Source organism: Colias philodice, chromosome 6 (assembly GCF_061535455.1).
Source record: "Colias philodice isolate Cphi_HAF_F1 chromosome 6, ilColPhil1 Martin Lab GWU primary, whole genome shotgun sequence".
In the NCBI taxonomy this organism is placed as follows: domain Eukaryota; kingdom Metazoa; phylum Arthropoda; class Insecta; order Lepidoptera; family Pieridae; genus Colias; species Colias philodice.
In genome coordinates this window covers 6,373,564-6,396,814 of record NC_143091.1, presented here as the reverse complement: position 1 = coordinate 6,396,814, position 23,251 = coordinate 6,373,564, and the positions used below count along the sequence as shown (strand labels likewise).

Genomic DNA, 23,251 nt, shown 5'->3' with positions numbered 1-23,251 from the left:
TAACATAGGTACCTATGTTTTAATTATATCGTCGTATCTGATGCCAGTTTGCCAGTTGCTTTTGGACTTACGTAAGTATTCCTAACTAATACTTTACATTAGCAAGATTTATTGCTACCTTATTCCTTGTAGATGTTCATATAGCTTTGTTATTTATAGGTATTTAATAGGCTAGAAAGAATTATTATGTAACTCTTTTTATTAATTAGAGCTATTTGTTTATATTAATCGAACAAAAAATATGAGGAAGATATGAAATGATGTTAGTGTCTAGATCTGTATTAAGTCGAATAACGCAGTAATGTCTCCATAGCTGAAAGTATTGTAATGCTCTTATATTTTTCTACAACGACGCAGTGCAATTTTCTTCCATTCATAGAAATGTATCAACCAGACAATAGTTTTTGTGTTCACTTACCAACCACGGCCACGCTAGATATACTTTATATTTTATAACTATCAAAAGATTTCTATTTTAGTTCACAAGAGTTATTTTTCTCTCATAGAGTTATAACTTTAATCTTAGTAGGTAGATATCTGTGTATTTTAAGATTTCCTGTTTTATTTAATTAGAACAAATAAACATTATATTTTAAACGGATGTTTGAATTTAAACTGTACACCGACTCTTGATTAATTTGAACAATTAATAATGAAGTTCAGCCCGATTTTATTAGATAGGTATGATTCTATAGGATGTCCTCGTGAATAATGTACCTATATTATTAGATATTATGTATACATACGTGGTTATGTATATTATTATATTTACAAAAAAGTTCGATTATCGATGATATCGATGAGAATTCAAAAACAATATTACATGCTAATTAGAATATTCGAATATTTATGTTTATTTGATATCTAAGGATGGCACAAAAATGTGAAGCGAGTAAACAGCTAAATAGATTCGTTTTAGAGTAAAGGAACAAACAATTATGGTTGATGGAAACTGAATGGACGAATAGGATATTTCTACCACATTACACAAGTTGAACGTAACAAAAGATTTACAAAAACGACTCGCTCGAATCATTTCTATGGAGGACAGACAGGCCGAACAAAGAACGCTGATTTAGCATAGAATTTTATTTTAAAAGGTTTTCCTTAAAATAAAGTAAAATTTGTATTGTAGAAAACAACCTTTAACGTTAAAATGAGCTGTTGCTGCTTGTTTAGTGCTTTAAATGACAATTATTTCAAAACAAAACCTATTCCAAAATAATGTAAGATTATGATAATTCAGTCACAAATAGACTTAAATGGACATGTTTTTGGTACTGTTGACCAAGGGTAATTTGTAATATCGTGAGGCCTAATCTGGCCTGATATCTGATGGATACAAAAAAATCGAACGGGAACTATAGGTACTACTGATAAGTGATTACCCACTTCCTTGCCCGCAGTGCCGTAAGAATAATTGATCAGTAAAACAGATGTGAAATGCATCGGCTACGGTACACACAGTTCACACAGTCACCACTACATACTATTATTACCTACTAAATATTCCTATAATATATCTTTTTAATATACGACTCAAAATTTAAATAATAAATATCATCTTTTGTTACAATACCTACTTTATCGTGATATTTGTATCTAGGTACTTACTCGTATATTCTCGCGTTAAGTATTGATTAGAGTTTGAATACTGTAGAGTTGAGTGACACTCGATGTTTGTCCTATTCAAATGCAAATGATTATTTGTTATTAAAGAAAATGAATATTAAAGACTGACGGATTTTTTAAAACGCGATTAATTAATTATATTATTGACTTTTTGAATGCTACAGCGAACGTGGTCACAGTTAGACAGAATAACCTAACTACATTTATCCATTAAAAAGTCTTTAAATTTTAACCTAATGCTCGTATATTTCAAACACAAGAAATTATTAAGAAGGATTATTAAAAAAAAAGAAACAAACAAAGTCAATGTCTATTTATATAAGCTTTGCATCGAGAATGTATTACCGACTTGTTATTGAGACGTTTATTTTTCTATGTATCTATATATAAATCGGTGAAGGAAATTACAACCAGTTCCGATACGACTACTTGTCATGATTCTTTGTCGAATAGGTCACTTTGTTAGGTAGGTTAGGTATTCCGTTCTTGATAATGTCATAAATCTTACTGAATTAAGTTTGTGTATCATGTAGGATAATTATGGCTTTTATATCTGCTTCTTGATTTAGATATTTAATTGCTTTGACGAATAGCTTAATGAAACTCTCAATAATGCTCATATTATTTATTTATAACGCTCATACTTTAGCTTCTTATAACTCCTACATATACGTACAAATATTTATGACAATAAATCATTCTACAACTAGTATCTGTTTTAAATTAACCACGCAAAGTAATTAGGTTACGTCAATTTTTAGAACAAAAAATTGTACTTCACAAACAATTTCATCACCCTCAGTTTACATTGTGTTTAATAATATATAATTAACACCGATGAATATTTCAGCAATGTCGTTTGTATTATCAACCTCAATTTATGATATGAAATAAGTACAAAGAGTAAATACAAAGTTTCCAGGAATCGAAAGCTCGCTTATAACTGCTAACTAAGGTTACTTTAATTATTTATAGAAATTGAAAATGGAGGATCCGTGACTCGCCTCGTTTCACGTGTGTGCTAGACGGGCCTAAAAATAATAGATCAACAAAACAAAATGTCGGACAAGATAAATGTTCTTAATGAACTTTCGACCATTTGTATTTTCTATTTTTCGCGAATTCGTACAAAACACTGTGTACTGCAATTCTATTTTGATGTTTATAAGCTTTACTCCTATTAATTTTCTAGTACTTTCAAAGTAACATTTTTTTACTATTTCATATATCTATGCACCTATAAATCAACGTCGACAGCATGAAACTACAAAACAATTTTCGGCAGTGATCTTACATTATGGCATGGTGCCACGCAAAAATGCAACAGTTGATCCCGTGCGTCGCTCTAAAGTCTGATACCAAAAATGTTTTCTATTGTTTAATGCTCTACACAGAGTTGCATATCTTGCAAAAACGTGTTTTTATCTTTGAAATAGCTAATACACCTTTCCGTTGTTTTGATTTTGTATATAAACATGTTACGTTAATTTATCAAATATGTATAAAAATAATTAATCTTTAATTATTAATAATAAATCTTTAATTATTTTGCCTTTTTTTCATTTCGTGAAAATATGTATATCATGGAATCACCTGTCTATGTGCATATACAACAGAGCCGAGAAGTTTCCAGGTGCCACCCCGTCTGTCCATGCGGACCATCCTCAGTATTTGGAAGAATCGCAGGCCGCGCAACGCTGATGCTGCAAAAACTTGGCCCGAGGAACCCATTCCCAGTACCACCATCGATGCTATTATTGTGGTTACATCTAAAAATAATCATCGCTGTTTACTATAGGGGCACTAGTTACGTTATAAAATTAATTATTAATAAAAACGTGCACTTAACAGTGCGTAAATACTTAGATAGATTTATTATTCGTAGTGAATTATATCGCTCAAAAGCTCAGAGTTAAGGAAAAGCTCTTTGATTTTATTTTTATAAAGTAGGTGTATACATGATTAAAAGCACTAGGTACTATACAAGTATGCACTAGCAAAAGTGATGGTAAAGTTTTATTTATCTTTTGCAATACACTTTTGAATTTCAAAGTTCGTTGGATGGGTCGTTTTGTTGGATCAGGCTCAGCATAAACGATGTTATTCATTCGAGCCTTTACTAAGGTAAAAGCGCCCGTTCTTTTAGCGCTATTCGGTATTTTATACAGGTATACCAAACGATCCGGTAATTAATTCGACTATCCCAGGTTGACAATCGTTAGAGTAAAGATAGAGTCGATTTCATCTCAAACATACCTGAGATATATAATACTTTTCTAAATACTAAATTTGATTATACTAAATTTATTTTGTTAAAAACAGAAATATGTTTTTTTTTTATATAGGTAAATATCAACATAAATTTATGTTTTTTTACCATAAAAAAAAGTGTTACACACATTGTTATCCAATAATAAATCTTATGTAATTTTAACTACTATCTCTCTTAGTCTCTTCTAAGTTTTATTACTGGACCATACACTTTTTTGACAATACATAGATAGTACAATAAATTATTAATAATTATTGTAGTTTTGCATAGAAATCTAAATAACAAGACACTAGAAGTCGTAAGCGTGCGTGACCTTGTCGCCACTCAGGTGATTTGCACATCACCAGTGCATTCGTCACTGTTCAGTTGCTCTGGAGACGTATGAGTGTATACATGGTGTGTTTCAGCAATTCCCATTGCGGAAATTCTTCCACAAGTTGTAATTATACTTATAAAGGAATAATATTTCATCGGAAAATATATTTTTTTAGAAATAATGCCGTTTTTCCTTAAAATTATAGAATATTTACAAGTATTACGAGTGTCACCATAGTAATCGAAATAACAATGAATGACACAGTCGACCATTCTTATTATCACGTTTGTTCGTATTGGAGCAAAAAGTCTCATATACTTAGGGATGTTATTCTAAAATAAACCGTAAATTCGAGCGTTAGGATACATATTCAAAAGCTTAATTTAATAGATAAGTTAGTTTTCACTAAAATCAAGCTGTCCAATAAAAGGCATAGTTTACTTGTGTGTACTGTTTAGCTTTCGGTTTGAATGTGTTGATTTTGGCGACAGCGGTTTTCATACGAATTATGACATTCTAGCACTTCTATGTGTCTTGTTATTTAGATTTCTATGTAGTTTTGTCATTATAATGATATTCTTCTATTATGAAATTAAACCCATAATCCATAACATATTGCCATTGGAAAATCTTTGCCTTCCTGTAATATTAATTTTTTTATCTCGAGGGAACTGCAAAGCAAATTCGAAGCCCGAATGAATGGCATTAATAGGTTAATAATTACCAAAAATTTACAGTTTCAATCTTATTCTTGTTGTGACGTAACTATACCTTTTATATTTATATCTTAGTACATGTACGGCATGTACCTACTTACTAATGATAGATTTATTAGAAAACGTCGCGTCGTACATAAAACGTTAGAAAGTTTACAACCGCATGAAATATTTTATACACATTAGAGCAAACTGATAATAATGTATTTTATTTTATTTACTAATAACTCTTGCAGCGATTGGAAACATTAATGTAATCAATACATTAAGAGTGAAAGGAAAACCAGTTCGCAAAAAATATTATCTCCCAGATGCAAAGAATAAGTACATTACTCCCATCTTTTACCGAAGTATCTATTATATCACGAGATTGTTTGAAAAGAAGTCTTCTGATTCATACTATGTATTTATGTAAAAGTAACAAATTCTCGTTGTGTAATTAGTGTACATACTGTATAGAATCGATGCAGGGCTAAAAAATGTACAGTAAAATTATTGTCCTTTTTTGCAACAATAGTACTACTAAGTACTTTGGTATCTACTTTGTTAATTAAGAAATTTTGGATTACTTTTTTTACTGAAAATAATACAATGGCGACGAACAGGTAATAAATTATAATATCTACAGTAGTCCAGATAGTGATATTTTTATTAACTTCGCCTTCTTATCGTAACGTATGTAAATGTTCAGAATATGGTAATATAAGGTTTTGTGTTGTGTCGGATAAATTTGCATAAACAAGTATATTGTTTTGGAACGTATGTTGCTTATAGATATTCAGATTAGTTTCAGTCTGCGGCCAATCTAATTCTCACGTAGAAATAGACAATATAATTAGTTATTTGATTTTCAGGCATTTAGTCATTTATTTGGATGACTGACCTTTCATAAGTAGTAGGCAATACTACAAGCAATTTAATTAAAAAAATAACAATATAAATCCAAAGGCCTTTATAGGTCAAAGTTGAAGTATAATATCGCAAGGCAACATTATTAAACCCAAGTGGGCGAGTCGTGCAGCTATGTTTGTCAGTTACGGCACGGCATAGTCTCAGGACGGGAGGGAGCGAGTCCCTCGAGAATTGTGTAGCGGTTGCACGAAATTTAAATTACGAATACAAAAGACAATTTTGTATAATAACCAACAGAAACATGTCTGTAGTGTGTGTTTGCAAAATATCAATTACGTAGGATTTGCAAGCTATGCGTTTGAAATATTATGTAGGAACTATAGGACTAGGTACCTATTATTACACGTAAATTTGAAAATGTATATGGTATTATCTAACATTTCTTAATTTAATATTTAAAAATAAAATAATTTAGACTGTAATGTGTAATATCATAAAAAAAACATTTATAAAAAGAGCCTTACCTATTATACAGAAGGGCCGCCTCAAAAATTTGAGGCGACCCATCAATCCCTGATACCGAGAGCGACATCCTGAAGACCATAACCTAGCAAAAAAAAACATAAATAAATTACTAAAATGTATGTTAACAACGTTATAAATAAATACGCAATGCAGAATATGTCATAATTAAATATTACACAGGACTTTTAAACATCGAGTAAACTAATTCTATATTCAATTTTAGTATGTAATTCTATTTTTGGATCGTATTTAGGCAACTTGTTGACCAACTTGGTTACGAAAATAGTTCAGTAAATGTTCGAAAGGCAGGCTTATTAACAAGTCTCCCTGTGGATTTCAATCTACTTGTAATGTACCTACAACACTAACGATTCTTGGTATACATGAATGTACCTATAATTAGATGTTTGCTTTTGGTGCGGAAGGTGTTGACTTCTTCAACTAACATAGTTACATAAACATTACAAGGTACCTATACAAGCGCTTCATAGTCTCTATAAAGATCTTTTCTGAATAAATCAACTCACTGTAATACTAGATACTAAAAAAATGTTTTCTTATATATTCAATTGCAAAGGTATGCATCAATTGAAATGAGTAAAACGTAAACTTGTTTAATTCACTTCTATTCATTATTTTTAGTTCATTGAATCATGTTATGAAAACGATTACCTTTTCGATACCGATTTACCGATAACGATTATATGAGTTTGTCTAGAGTGTTTTTAATGACTTTAATTTGTCACCTATTAAAGCTAGGATGTTAGATTTTCTTCACTATAAATTAAATATGAATTTAAAAAAATGCATCCATATTTATAAACGTCGGATATAGATTATCGGAATCTTTAAATTTATATTTCCAATCATAGCGAACTCTTGAATATATATACACACCGGCACAATTAGCGGAACAGAAAAAAAAGTGAGACTATGAGATAATAACGCATATTTTTGACGAAAATGTAATTAGACACAAACTAACAAATTGATTAACATCTTTTAACAACGACTTTGAAAAGTCTTCGTTATTTTTTATTGAAAAAATAAAGAAATTTGAAATAAGTGAAATTTTTGGATAATTATGAACCATCACAAAAAATAAAAAAAGTATGCATTAAATGATTTAACAATAAAATTAAAGCAAAATTAATATCGAGTGTTTCCCCCTCTTGCTCTGATTACGGTTTTCATTCGTCTGGGCATGCTACAGATTATGTTATCGATGATTTCTTGAGGCAACCGCTCCCACTTCTCAAGTAATGCGTTTTCAAGTTCATTCAGATTGTTGGGGGCTGGCATTCTGGATTTAACCCTTCTTTTTAGCAAGTCCCAGACATGCTCTATTGGATTCATATTGGGGGAATTTGCTGGCCACTGCATTACCGGTATACCTACGTGGCTCAGATATGCATGTACCGATTGTGCACTACGAGCACGAGCATTATCTTGTATTAGAATAAAGTCGTCACCAATAAATGGGGCAAATGGTACAACATGTTCTTCTAAAATGTCTCTGATGTATCGATCTGCTGTCATGGTCCCTCCTGTGACTATCACTAACTCCGTGCGAGCTCCCAAACATATCCCTCCCCAAACCATAATCAAGCCGCCACCATAAGCCACTGTGTGTTCAAAATTAGACTGTATGTGGCGTTCTCCTTTGCGTCTCCATATTCGCTGTCTCCCATCGATCTGTTTTAAAAGAACTCTGCACTCATCAGTAAAGAGAACCTGCTGCCATTCGTTCAAATCCCAGACGATGTTCTCGCACATCGGTTTGTGTTCCGCTAATTGTGCCGGTGTGTGTATTTAATTGTTATAATTTTTACCGATTATAAATGACTCAACAAGTCAACAAATATATTGTACCTACATGCATATTACAATATAATCGTATTATTATTTACCTTAAACAAAATTCTATAGCGAACCACACAACAACAACAGCCTCCATATAGAGCAGTACGATACCAGCCTTTGCTTCGTATTCTTCTATTGTTGAGAAAACTGACAGCGATAAACACATGAACACCATCAAGAACCTGTTAAGAAAAGTTATTATAGTTTGAAATTAAATTAAGATGTCGAAGGGCTCTACAGAAATGGCAGCGGAGCGGGCTCGAGTATTCAAACTTATTTCTACTTCTCTTATCGACAAATAGGAAAACTTTGATGCAGGCGCCAAAACTAATAATAAGATTCATACAACGTGGAAAGAAATGTTTTATATATTTATTTATTCTTCACTGCGAAGAATTTTAATTATAAACTTGAGTCTTGTATTAGTGTTGTACCTATTTAATATCGAAATCGAAGTTTCATATGAAGTCTTGTACAACATCGAGTCGAACTCGTATGTAGCCGAAATTGCTCAATTGTTGTTTGTAAAACAAACAGTGTGGTCGGTTTGTTTATTTTAAAGCTTTCGAAGTATATGATTGCAAACCAGGCAATGTGAAACATCCATAGGCCTCTGTCATATAGGCTTCTGCAAAACTGGCGTGGCGTGGCGATGCATGCCGTGACGCTATATTAGGTATAACGGTATTTGGTACACTATGTGAAAGCACTACTACATAAAGAGATATTTTCACAAAATTCATCGTAAAAAACAATGTCGATGTTTCATATCGTCCCGTGACGACTCACATTCTCGAAATCGAGGTTAGTATTTTTTATACTTCGAATAAGCATAAAGTTATTTTTATATAATTTTTTTTAATACAATTCACAGGTAAATACGCATTGCGACATTGATTTTGTGTAGAATAATTTATAAGAATGTTAAACAAAACAGGCGCTTAATACAAACTGTTGACTTATTTATACAAATTGTGGAAATGGAAACACAAACTAAGGTTGCGGTTTCTCTTACAAATTAATTAATACACTTACACAATCATATGATAAAGGACGGCCTTGAAACCCCTGGGCCGTTCGAGGAAATTGTAGAACTTGGATTGAAAGCGTCGGCAACACGCGTCGCGTCGCGTGGCGCGGTAACTGATGGGCTTGCCGAGTAGCGACATCCGCGGCGTCGCCAGCCGGTCGCCGCCACGCTTACACTCACTGCAACCAAGGGCTTACCTAAAGCTAAACCTAGAAAAGGCATCTTGATGGGTCAGGATCTGGATCCCTAAAAGTATTTGGCACAATCGTATGCGTTATGATCTTATTTTAGAAATTTAACAAAGTATAATATTTACAGTTTAACAAACAATATTACCTACGCATTATTGAAATGCAGGATTTAACACGTCCAAAAGAATCTCGTTATCGCTAATACCAAAACATTTTAGACGTAGCTAATTGCGTACAGTATATTTTAATGTGGACTATTCGATTACTACTCGTTTAATTACTAAAAACTATTTGTTATCATTTCATACACTCATGAGCCTGATATAATAAATGTAATCTGTAGCCTGATATAAAAAAATATTAACTCTTTTCACGATTTATAATATGGGAAGAGATAAAAAGACCCAGATTGGATGGCTCTTGGATGGCTCTATGTCAACTTGTTTAAAAAGCCGAATATAGTACCTACCTAAGTATGCTTTTGAAGAGCAACCATCGGATTAAATATTATATCTAAATTCTACAGTAGGTACATGAAACTAATAGTAAAAACACATTTTTGAAAGTAATATCATCAGTATGAAATTATAAGTAATGATTGTTATTTATGAGAAGCTGTGAGTAAATTTAAACAGTTAATATTTTTAATTGCAAATTGCATGAAAGAAGTGACTATAAATATAAAATTAATGTGCAAGTATGCAATTCATTTTTAAGCGTGCACATGATTTCATTCGCCTATGCCATTATGAGTATGACCTATTTTAAAAGAACCTATCTTTGTTTCAGGTGCTGGTATTTGAGAAAAATAAGTGATTGGATTTTCAATAACGTAGGTACATGCTAGTAGCAAGTAATGTTATAAATTCTCTGCCTTCGACTAGTTATCGTAGTCGTTATTTTTCGGCAATTAATATACGTTCTACATTCCAATCGCGCGAATATTTATTATAACTTTGATTTACTTCCTTTATGAAGGTATTATATACCGACATTCTTTTCCTAAGTATCACAATAACTACCTACTTATACGTAAAGCAATTAGCAAAATATTATTAAATAGTGACGTGTAAGTACCTAATAGCTATTTGCAAGCCATCAGAATATCAAACTCATCATCATCAACATCATCTGAGAATATCAAACTTCGATAGGTAGGCTCAATGATAACATTTAAAAAAAAATAATATTACTTATATCTATCTATTTAGAAAGATATAAGTAATATTACGTTTTTATAGATTTCTATTCTGAAAATTGTAGAGTCACTTTTTATCGACTAACTTTCTTCTTCGTTGATGATCTATCTAGTTGTCTGGATGGAATTATAACTAATCACAAAACGAACTATCTTATATAGAATGGTTACGACAGCAATCGTAAGGTGATATAACTTCGGTTTAACATAAAACAGAAGTGACGAGTCCCTTTTTCAATAATTTTACTTCAGTGTCTTTATTCCAAAAGAAAATTCATAAAAAAATTACATTCACTTGTCTGGAGTTGATTTTTCATCTCTAGTCACTTTATTTAGTATAATTTATATCTACAATTAAAAAAGAAAATCAGTAATAGCTTGATAGATAGGTAACTTAGAGCATTAAACTAACATAGGTAACGTAGGTATATACTATATAAGCTTTTACGACCTGAAAAACATTGACATTTGTTCTTGTTACTTTTTCCTCAGTTGTTTTGGTGCTCGTGTTCTGCCATTTAACGGTGTGTTCATGTCGGTTCGTTGAAAAACTTTGTCTCTCATTCATGTTTTGTTATTTGACCAATTGTTTGTTATAGCTCAATAAAACGTGAATATATTTGAGAGAACGTGAAGGGGAATATATCTTCATAATAGCAAATAGCTATGGTAAACAAAATAATTTGTTATTTTTAACATGACCTCAATATGTACAATATCCACTATAGTTCACAATTGGGAAAAGCTCTCAGGTGCTTTAATAGATAGAGATCAATTGCAGCCGTATAATTGTGTTTTTGAAGTGAAAACTTCTTTAGCGGCGTTGGGATAAAATCTTAAACTCGCGTTAGGACACGTGGCCTGATCGAAAAAGCGTAAGACGGATTTTTTTTAGCCCTTATATTCCATGCGTAAGACGGATACCATTCCAAAATATCAAACATGCTGAACGTTAATAATCAAGTTTTCACTTCTGCCGGCACTCCCGGAGTGCAACCCGTCTTTTTTTTTATTTATTACTAGCTGTGACCCGCGGTTTGATCCGCAGTGCTCCGCTCTTGTTTTCAATCGGCGTTCCTCCATAAATGGTCTATCTAACACTGAAACAATTTTTCAAATCGGACGAATATTTCCTGAAATGAGCGCGTTTAAATAAACAAACAAACTCTTCAGCTTTATAACTATAGATTTAACGAAGTATAAATTGTGGTATCTTCTAATTCTTATGTATAAGTCTTAAGTACATCTCTTTGCATTATTAAAATAGTTTTAGAACAAAAAAAAAGATTTTGCTAATTTAAATGGAATGAAAAGGATATAAAGGCAGGAAAGGATCTAAATATATAAATTATCGTTTAGGTACATTATATTTGAATTTTCTACCTATATACATATTTAAATAAGCTTATGCACTTTGTACATTAAATCAATTATAAAATAAAATATACTTAGACGGAAAGATTTAATTGTATTTAGTAATGTAAATATGAAATAAGTAAGTCATGTAGGTCTGGATACTCTGTACAACGATCCTGATGTTTATCTAATTTGAATAAGTACTTCTTATTGCAGCCAACCATTTCGTTTACTTATATCTGCGAAGTTATTTTTTTTATTGAAATCTGCTTTACATCTTACCTTAAATTCTCTTGGTATTTTCTAGCTCTTATTTAATTAAGCTTCGTTAATCCTGTACAATTTTCCTTCGAGGAGAGGAGCTTTATGAAATTAAAGCTTGTTTGGATCGTGGGCAACAACTTGACGCAGAAATCTATGTTCAAATACTAACTACTTTTAATAATTGTTACGCTAAAATAATTCGTCTCATTTTAATGCTACCGTTAAAATATTTTCATACCAAAGTACATACTTCTTTGCGACTAACTCATGTAGGTCAGGTGTCATTGAAGATTATTCAGAAAAGCAAATCTTTTTTTGGTTGGTTAGTCTACTTTTATGCTCAAGTTACGTTGTTTTATTTGTTAACTAACGTCACTCTTTTTAGCTTTTGTCGGAAACCACCACTTACCACTTAAAAAGATTTCTAGATATACTCACGTTCTTTGATATTTAATTTTATACGTCTTAAGTCATTTTAATTATATTCATAATAGGATTGCGTAAGCTTGTTATAAAATTGCATTAACTGTAATTTTATTATTATTATTTAAATGGAGTTTGTTTTTTCTTTTGACATTTGTTGTTTAAGTTTGGTATTAAATACTGAATAGTGAAAACGCATAAAATTCATTTAAACATTGTTTTCAATCTGAAATATTCATAATATACCTATGCAACCCAAGTAGATCGTAAGAAGCGATACAATCGCGATCGTGACGTTGACGGCAGGAAAGTCAGTAGGTATACATCAAATATTTGCGGCGCAGGTGTGTCTGGTGTTTAACTTATAAAACTTTGTGGTTGTCTGAAAAGTGGCGAGGCGCCATCGAGGCGCGCTGAAAGGCGGGAAATCTCGTCAAGTGAAACAATAATATGCAAACAAATCAATTCGAGACAGCTGAATTTGCTGCCAAGCGTATCAAGCATGCATTGAAAAGCTTTATTGATACATTTCACGAGAATACCACGAAAATACAAACGCATATTTAGAACGCCGCCGTACTGTCAAAGCGTAGGTAGAATACTAAAAGATTGCTTTATTATAATGTGGTTCAAACTACAATAAATATTTAATTATATTTACTACAATGTAAAGATTACAGTAATTTAACGTACTGTAGGCACTATACGATAGATCGAAATCTTAAATTGTTGCTCTTTCCTTTGCCTAAAGTGGTAAAGAAATAATAGAGTTAGGTCATTAATTATGGGGATAAAAAATATAAAATTTTGTAAATGAACCACGAATATTAAAGTGTTAAATCTATTACAATTGATTCAACCATGTACCAAGATGGTAAAAGAAAGTAAAGGGAGATGACAAGAATCAACAGAAAAGTTTTTTGAACTCTATTTTCTGCTCTTCATGAGTCAGAAAGAATTGTTTGGAATTTCATTTTGCTTAGTGTACTTAAAACTTAAGCATATCTACAAAAATTTGACGATCGTGCGATATCTACAATAATATTAAAAACTAAATACTTAGTGGATTTGTGCAGTGTTGATTCATGCAGTGACAATTATTTCAGAATAGGAAGGAGATCATGATAATAATACATATGTTGAAAATTGAAATCATTTGAATATTTTTATATAGGATGTTTAATTCTTTATTCGAAGTGCTGGGTTCAATTTTATTCGCGTTACGCAGACCTATTTTTTAATCTGAATTTTTTGTATTCATGTAAGCTTTTACAAGTGTTTATTACATAATATAGTCATTTATATATACTTATAGTATAGTCACATTTTTTAAACCACCATGAATTTGGAATGTCGCTGTTGAACAATGATGGATAAGAAACTCGATAGACATTAGACTCTATATAAATATAACCACTGGACATATAGGTACATATACCTACTCAACAAATGTCCAGACGATATAGAATTTTTAACTTTTACAATATTACATATATATGTACTGTATTTTGTTTTTAACATAATATTATCTGAGTATTTTCTGTCATGCGAGACAAAGCTTAACTTTGTTATTTACCTACTCGCAGAACAAGTCCATTGTTTATTTAAAGATGATTTAAGGTAACAACATGATCGTAGCGTAAAATTAGGTTCTCAAACTCAAGTTTCCCCTGATGTCACCTTGAATTATTCTCACGTCTATGAATTTATATAACGAATTCAAGTGAGTTAATTTCCTTGACGCGATATTAAATATCGTGGAGCTGCTAGGTATATAATATTTTGAATAATATTCTCAAAATTTCGCTTCGTTAATAATTATGTTACCTACAATTTTGTTTATATCATGTTTATAAAATATTTTAGTAATTATAATTGAAGTAATATACAGTATGTTCTTCACTCAATATAATCTCCATATTCTCTTGATTCTCAAAAGATATGGAATAAACTATACCTGATTTCATTTAAACTGATTTTACTTACAACAACTGCTCTCCTTATAGGATATTATAGGATCTCTCTCTGCTTGGGATCTGATGGGAAAAATTGGAAAACTAACTTAAGCAATGTCTACCGGGGTAGATTGTAGATTATAGGTTTGTGTAGTTTATTTTTCTTACGTCGTTTTATTTAGCCGTGGTGTCTATTTTAAGAAGTTAGTAGAAAAATATTTATAATAGTTAGTGTACAATCACAAAAATTTACGTACCTATGTATGTATGCGATCGTGGGTTCGATTCCCACCAGGGGCAAATATTTGTGTGATGAACATAGATGTTTGCTCTGTGTCTGGGTGTTAATTATCTATACAAGTATTTATTTAAAATTATATATGTATGTTAATCAGCCAGCTGGTTTCCATAACACAAGCGAAAGCTTAGTTCAGATCGTGCCGTGTGTGAAAATTGTCCTGAAATATTTACTCATTTACTCATTTTACTCATTGTATGTTGATGACGTAGGCATTAAAATTGCTATTCAAATGTTATTTTTTTTCTTGAACTAAACATCAACTTTTTGTATGAGGGGATGAGAATCTACATCAAAAACGGTAGGTTTAAGAAAATTATGTTACCTAAAATCATTCTACTGCGCCACATTTTTTCATTTGTTATTGTTAGGTATATTGGGTGATTCCTACAAAGTCAATATCCGTGACATAGTTACTTATTTTTCAATTAATCAAAGTCCTAATGAGTCTTCCGACGTTGATCATTTGTCACAAAGCTAAAAGATTTAAATTATCGTTTTTGTGTTCTGTAACAAGTAAAAATAATATTCTCTAAGAATTGCCTTTTTCTGAAAATTAAACTATAAATGTAAAAAAAATATATTTCATTAAGGTTTTCAGATAAACGAAAAAAAAATTAAATACCTATGATTGTGTGGAGGAAAAGAAGAAAAGATGTACTTAGGTTTTTATACTATCCCTTATCATTTTGAACTGAAAGCAAAAATTTGTTTGGGATTTTTATAATATTATTCTTCGTATGAATGTGTTTTCTTTCATCATCAAAATTATCAGGTAGTCTACAAAAAGGGGGAAGTTTTATTTACAAAGAGATAGTATTCATATTGTTTTCTTGCAGGAAGAATTTATTTAAGTAGAAAATTTAGTCAAGCTACACTCTACAACAGTGCAAAATTTTTACAAAATAGGATGAGGGAAGGATAGATTAAAGAGATCCTTTCGTAGAAGTTCTGTGTTAAAGTTAATAAAAATTATATGTACATTCTTCTATTAGAATTCGGGTTGGGGAACTATTTAAACCTAAAAATTAATAATTCTACTCAGTTAAGATTTAAGAAATTGTTAATTCCTTAAATAAACTACAAAAAATTAATAAAAAAATATGTATAAATTGGTAAATAAATTGTCTACGCTTGACTACTTAATCATACTAATAATACTGCAATATATTACCTATGACGAATAGCATCTTCATGTACCCGAACACGCCTTGTCGATTTCATTCTCACCTAAACATTTTGTGCCAATAAATATCAGGTAGGTAGTAATGACAAATGTATAAGATAGGAACGCAAGAAAAACCCGTTTAATCTATCTTTTTCAGTTATAAATAAATGCCGAGGCATATTTTTTGACAATGTTTAAGTGGTCTTATTTCTATAAAATAAAAGTATTATCGTAATAAATTATTTTACTTTTTAAAGAACATACCTATACAAATGTTTAGTTTAAAAAAAAATATATTCATTAATAAGTAGCTGTAACTTTCAAGACCTTAGATGTGTATTGTTTTTATTTTTTGTGTGAGGATCGCAAATTGGCATGGTTGCGGCGGCGCAGTATGTTTGCGATAATTTATGTAGGTAATCAAATGCGAAAAAATCTGTTGAACCCAACACGGCCTACTACGCTTAATGGTAAACTATCGATCCAGATCGTCGAAGGGCACACGGAGCGACATTACTGATCATTGTTAGCAAATTACCTACTAAGTAATTACTTATTATACACGAGGCTAACAGTGCATATACAAAAGGCATGCGATACAATTTATCATTCATCCTATCCAGCGAAAACGTAACAACAAACTGAATAAACATTGTCGTGAAAAATCGAAACAGTCGTAACTTACATACCTTAAATTTCACAGCCAATCTAAACAACTGAAAACTGACATCCATAAATATTTACATTTCTCGATGTAGACGTGAAAGGCGTAATCGCGTACGTTACGGGAGAGAGGGCGAGCTCGTAGCGGTCGGATTCGATGCGGCGCAGCGCGGGTGCGGCCGGCGGTCGCGCGGCGCGGTGCGAGCGGCCCCGGGGCGCCGGCATAATAGCCGCCGGAGAGGGCGGCAAGTGGCAGGCGCCGCGAGATCGGAGCTCGAGCTGCGGACGCCGGTCGCCGACTGCCGAGCCGCGAGCGAGTGCGAGTGACGCCATGCCGTACGCCACCGTCGCCCGCCGCGCGCCACCGCCCGCCCAGCGTACACGTATCCCGCCCTCGCTCACCCGTTTTACTGCTTTTAATTGCTAACCATCTCTTACAATTCAGGTCATCTTGCCTTGTGTTGAATTCCTTCCATAACAAAAAATTCGTTGCAATTTGAATATTCAATATGGCCTATGCTCTGTTTCAATTTACCTTAAAATGATATGTACATAAAAATTTACTACGGAATTTCTTTGTGTTTATTGGATTGAATGCGGAGCAAGGGTGGCTATATAGCATTTAGGGTGCAAGTTCATTTATGCGCTTTGAAATTAAAATGAACGCTTTGTATGCTTTGTTAGATAATAGAAATTAATCGACAATTTCGTAATCTTATTTTATATTGTATAATTTCGTTGTATTATTTTCATTAGGTACTTGAAAAAATAGCAACAAGCACTTATGTTATCAATCGATAGTTTGTATGAGAGGATAAAATAAAAATCATAGGTACTCTACATAAAAGACTCTTACTTACTAGGTGTATAATTTTGGTATTCAGTAAATATCGATATGATTATCTATGGAACTTGAGAATTTTGAAAGTCTATTTATAAAATAAATTATCGTAGGCTTTTAGAAATCGTGAAACTTATTAAGACCGTTAAATAAATAAGAACAAGAAATAACAACAGTACGGTCTATTTATTTACGTTAAACTTTAAATTAAAAAGAGTCTAAAAGGGAGAATTTAATGACGTCTCTTAATATAGGTTTGTGAGCTTTTAAATCGGCCAGTTGTTCTAATAATTGTAGTATAAGCTGTACGAGCATGATTTTACATTGATTAATTATATATTAATCATTCAATAACAGCCGCAACACAGCACGCTTACGATTTGATGGTCATCATTAATCTATGTCCTACTTTTTGTTAGGGTTCTGTTGATTAATCTACAAAGCTCCATGTGAACTTTTGTCTTTTGAATAATTATGGTGTCTATTGTATTCATCCTTATATGTATATGAACACATCTATTAGACAAGTGTTTTACGTGAAATAAATCTATTTTCTGATTTAACACGTTATAAAGATCTTTTCTCCTCCAATATCTTTATCCTAATATCGTTGAAACAAAAATAATTCCCCAAATGAGATTTTTATATTAATGCGCACATAGCAATTTATCTATTTAAAAGAACTACCTAGGCATTTTTGATATCCGATCGCGATGGCAAGAAGTTTCTACAAACATTAATATGGCGAAATCGCATTAGTTACACTGTTTATGGGTCAAGAACTTATGGATCGATTTTCATGTTTGTGTTTTTTTTAATTTATTGGATTTTTATTATTCTGTATACGAATAATAAATAAGAGTATAATTACGTTACAGGCTCAGTGCAAGAATAACTATAGGTACCTACGTTTGATCTAAGTAGGTACACAGAATTTCATAATAGATTTTGTTTGTGTAAAGTTATCGAACCATTTTTTAATTACCTATTTAAGACAGTAAAAGGCAGATCTACAGTCTATACATTAGAATTTAGATATATGTAAGTATATCATCAAAAAAAAATAAGACATAATATCGTGGCGGAGCTTACACTGGATAAGCCTTTTCAGGATATTTTGTTATCGCTCTGTCGGGTTTTTCACAAAGATAACAACGGTCAAGTAGGTTGTGATAAGAAAATAAATAAATTTATATGTATGTATATTATATACCTACTCAAGTGAAAAGGGCTTTGGAGACAAAAGTATTATCTTTTTTGTTTCTTAAATTGTACAGAAGTAAATACAGTGTTTATAATAATCTATATAATAAAAATGAAACGCTAAATGTCCGTCATCACGATAATACGACGTACGTGTGGGCGTAATGAATGTCATTAAAAAAGTACTTTGTACATATTCTTGAGATTAACTACAGTCGACCAAAATTTAATATTTTAGAAACAATAACCAATAATTTTCGTTGAAAGAAATTAAGAATAACTTATTATAAAACTTTATTTTCTTAGAACTAAAATGTTTGCTTTTTTGTAAGAAATGTAATAAAAAAATGAATAATTTTATTTTTACAAAATACTGCAAGGCGCAAGCTTTTCGCCCGTAGCGTCGCGTAGCAAGGATATTATACTAAAACATTGATCGATAAACCGCGGTTTCCATTGGTAAAACAGAAATGGTTTTGCAGTTTTTAACTTTACGCGAATATACAGTCATGCAGACGCGGCGTAGGACTGTGTATTACGAGCTCGATCCTCGTGGGTTATAGAAAAACTGCGTAGAGCTTTTGCGTAGAGTTTCCATTTTAATAAAAGTTAGGTAGCAATTACATTATTTATGTATTCTGCATATTAGGGAATATTTGAAAATTTTCTGCATGTGATATTAAAAAAAAAGTTACAAGGTTGGTTTTAAATAAACAACGAAAACCATAAAAAATAGTAGATCAATACCACTCAATACAATCTGCGTTAACATGTTTCACGTTACTTGCAGTACTAAGTTTCACAATATCCACAAATATTGTTTCATAATACGGATAAAATAAAGTCTTAAATGAATTCCGTATCTATCAGAATTTTCAAACTTCTATAGATTGGATGTTAGCGTTAAAGCGTTAATCCATACTAATATTATAAATGCGAAAGTAACTCTGTCTGTCTGTCTGTTACTCAATCACGCCTTAACCCTTAAATTGTCACCCCTAGATAACTTGTGTTTATAATGTCCAAATTTGGAGGATGTGTTGGAATTAGGATAGAAAAGAGGAATATGAAAAAAAAAAAATTAAAATTTTTAATTTTTTCTATTGTTTTCACTATGTCACATAAAACGGACACTGCCAATGATATGTACATGTTCGAACCGTCACATATAACGGACATTGCACATTATTCCTGCAATCGTGGTACATGAATACAATGTACATTTTCAACTCTGTAATTCAAAATTATTATCAAATTATAATTATGGACGATCTAGAATAAGCTTTTCAAACATCTGTCTTAAAATGTTGGTTAAAACTTTAACGATATCGTTAAAAATAATGGATTTTAAAAAACGACACTACCAAAAATCACAGCCTAAGAATATGCTAAGAATTGGAATAGAAATAGTATTACATAGCCTGAGAACTTATCTTATACACCAAGAAAGTCCTCTTCCCATTTCTTATATTGTACAGATTGAAATGTGTTTGCTTCATCGTATGCAAAGAAGTCGTATACTATGCCTGAAGTACCAAAACAAACAGGAAATTTAAATCGCTTTTTTTGGATTCTTTGGCATATATTATATCCATTTTCGGCCAGTTTTTTTATTTGTATGGTATTATTATTTTAATTTTTCAACATTGGGTGGTATTTCTGGTAAGGAACATCATGCTGTGGCTGAAGAACTACTGAGAAGTAGGGAAGATTCATTTCGCACCGCATGTAATGGCTGTAATTCTGCAGCAATAATATTTTGTTGATGGTAAAAATTCTGACTTTTCGGTCTTCATTGTGTCTCAAATCAATATGTCGTATAATTCCGAAGGTATGGTGCTGATGGTAAATGATTGACACTGTTATCATAGTGAAATCACTCCCGTAGGTCTACATTTCCTTCAAAATCGTCATCTCAACTCAAAGCCAGACTCTTCAGCTTCCGCCAGAGGTAGGGAGGGAATTTTTTATTGATTGCCAAGTCATGCTCCTCTAAAACATATTAAAAATAGAGAAAAATATATCAAAATCATGACGTTGAAAATGGAGGGCCTTATTGGCAACGTCCGTTACATAGGACATGTGAAGAATACCCTAGTATATACTCCAAGTTGTCAACGTCCATTTTATGGGACATCGTATATAAACTAAGATTTGTATTCCAAATATTGTAAAATATGTAAAAATTATGTCAAAATACTATACTTACAATGATCGTATTCTAACTAATAATATAACATTATAAGCAAAATAGCCAAAATACTTACAGTTATTATCAATTTTATCAGGAGAGTCAAGAGATCCGTTTTTTGCAATTTTCAAATGGTCACCATTCGCGATTGTACTTCGCTTTGGTAAAAAAACCTGCATGTACGCAAAGGACATAGCTAGTACCTTCCCAATATACCGATTAGCAAAGCTAAGGTCTGCTATAACAGCGCCAGCATGTGTGTAAATACTATGTCCTTTAAAACGGACGAAATCAATTTAAGGGTTAACTACTGAACCAATTTGCATGATAGAGATATTTTGATACCCGAGAAAGGACATAGGATAGGTTTTATCCTGGAAATCCTACGGGAACGGGTTTTTCTTTGAAAACGCGGGCGAAGCCGCGGGCGGAAAGCTATAGTTATAGATAAAGCGCGTTTCTTTTGTCATTTCAATGGTATAATATTTATTTGTTTTTCATTTCACGCTTATTATTTTTTATCGAAATTATAATTAGGCACATATAAAAAGGTTGTACCTATTGGTACCTATCGCCGAAATGTAGGATAGATGTTCGTTAGACTCAGGACAAGTTATACAAAACAATTAAATATTTTGAACACAAATGTGACATTTTTTGGGTGTCGAGTGGATAAAAATCTTAGGTATATTCTTGCATACATAATAATATAAAGTATTGATAAGCAAGAGTGAAATATTTTGGTACTCACCGGGGACAGCGAGATAGACACGTTGAAAACGGGACAATCCCGCCCAAATCCCGAACGTATTGTCACATTGAAAACTCGTACCAAAATGTCCTGAATAATCAATCAGTTAAACTCATTTTGTTCAAGGCAAGATTTTTTGGAACGAAGTTCCTTAGCTGGTTAGCTGGCTAAGGCTAGGCGATTCCCAAATATTGTTAATTTATTTAATTATACTTCCTATAATACTTATTTCAAAACGAAAGGAACTTCGTTCCAATCACATGTGACACCTTACCTAACACACATTTTACCCACATAAGTAATTCTAAATTAATCACGAATATTGTTGCTGAATCCAGAGTTGTCTCCAGGTAAGAAATTTGATCTACAGCTTAGATGCGAAATACATAATTAAATATTATTCTTGAATAGCGAAGAAAAAGTTGGATTTCAATCAGGCTGCATGTTAAATATATACACTATATATATACTATTAACGATTACGTAGTTAATATATATTTTTTTACTTTTTAACTGGATCGACTTATTAAATTGAATGAAATAATAAGAATGACTAGCTTTTCAAGAGTAAGCAATAAAATTAATTAATAAATAAAAGGTTTGACAAAAATTTAAGAATTCAATTCGTTATTATATTAATTTCTGTAAAAATCTGCACTTTAGGCCGCCTTTCCATCTGCAAGAAAACTTACGCAAGAAATATCCGACAGTCTGTCTGACAGTAGCTTGCAAGTCTAATTCCGCTTTTCCACCTGCAAGTAGACTTGTAAGCTGCTGTCAGACAGACTGTCGGATATTTCTTGCGTAAGTTTTCTTGCAGATGGAAAGGCGGCCTTAAAGTGCAGATTTTTACAGACTGTCGGACATACAGGCTGTCCCAAAAGTAGTGATGAACGGAAGCTGGGAGGTAGAGGACCTAGATGGCTATCCGAATCACCCCCTTGTGTCAACATGAGTGAAAATCTCATTGTACTCAGCGATAGGTGAAAAATTTAAAAAAACGTCATAACTCCGAAAATACGAAAAATTGCATGACATACATGGGGGTGATTCGGATAGCCCTCTAGGTCCTCTACCTCCCAGCTTAAGTATATCACTACTTTTTGGGACACCCTGTATATTGCGGAAGTTTTCTTGCAGATGGAAAAGCGGCCTTAGATTACATTCTCGCGGGCTACATCGATAAATTTATTATGATCCATAAGTTAATTATTTGCTTCTAATTATTGAACTTAGTATTTTTTGTCAGAATACTATGCAAATACATCACACTTTATGTAATAATTTGATAATATATTATATATCTTTGTACTTTTTAACCAAACCAAACTTAATATATTATACCATAGCAAATATAATTATCATTTACGGATCACAATAATTATTAATATTTTAGTTTATACCACAGGTTATTAATATCACAGATTAATATTATGTGTATCGTGGTGTATCGTGTGTGTACAAAAAAAAAATTGTATCGTGAAATAAATGACCATAAATTAGTTTTCTGTAATCTGTACCAAAGAGTAGCATATTCTGTACT

The 23,251-nt window shown here is 32.0% G+C and overlaps 1 protein-coding gene across 3 annotated transcripts in view; it reads right to left on the bottom strand.

Annotated features, from left to right (window-relative positions):
* Positions 1 to 17,008, bottom strand: part of KCNQ (KCNQ potassium channel) — a 36,173-nt gene extending 19,165 nt beyond the window's left edge. For 2 of the 3 annotated variants that reach the window (XM_089696385.1, XM_089696386.1), the window contains exons 1-5: positions 16,749 to 17,008; positions 9,212 to 9,385; positions 8,224 to 8,358; positions 6,313 to 6,395; positions 3,226 to 3,401 (exon numbers count right to left, since the gene is read on the bottom strand). In XM_089696385.1, the coding sequence (XP_089552511.1) occupies positions 3,226 to 3,401; positions 6,313 to 6,395; positions 8,224 to 8,358; positions 9,212 to 9,345 (528 nt within the window). In that variant the 5' untranslated portion in view covers positions 9,346 to 9,385; positions 16,749 to 17,008. Of the gene's footprint in view, positions 1 to 3,225; positions 3,402 to 6,312; positions 6,396 to 8,223; positions 8,359 to 9,211; positions 9,386 to 16,748 lie in introns of those variants that run through there. The other variant, XM_089696387.1, reaches the window with a different exon arrangement.
* Between the last annotated feature and the right edge of the window lie 6,243 nt (positions 17,009 to 23,251).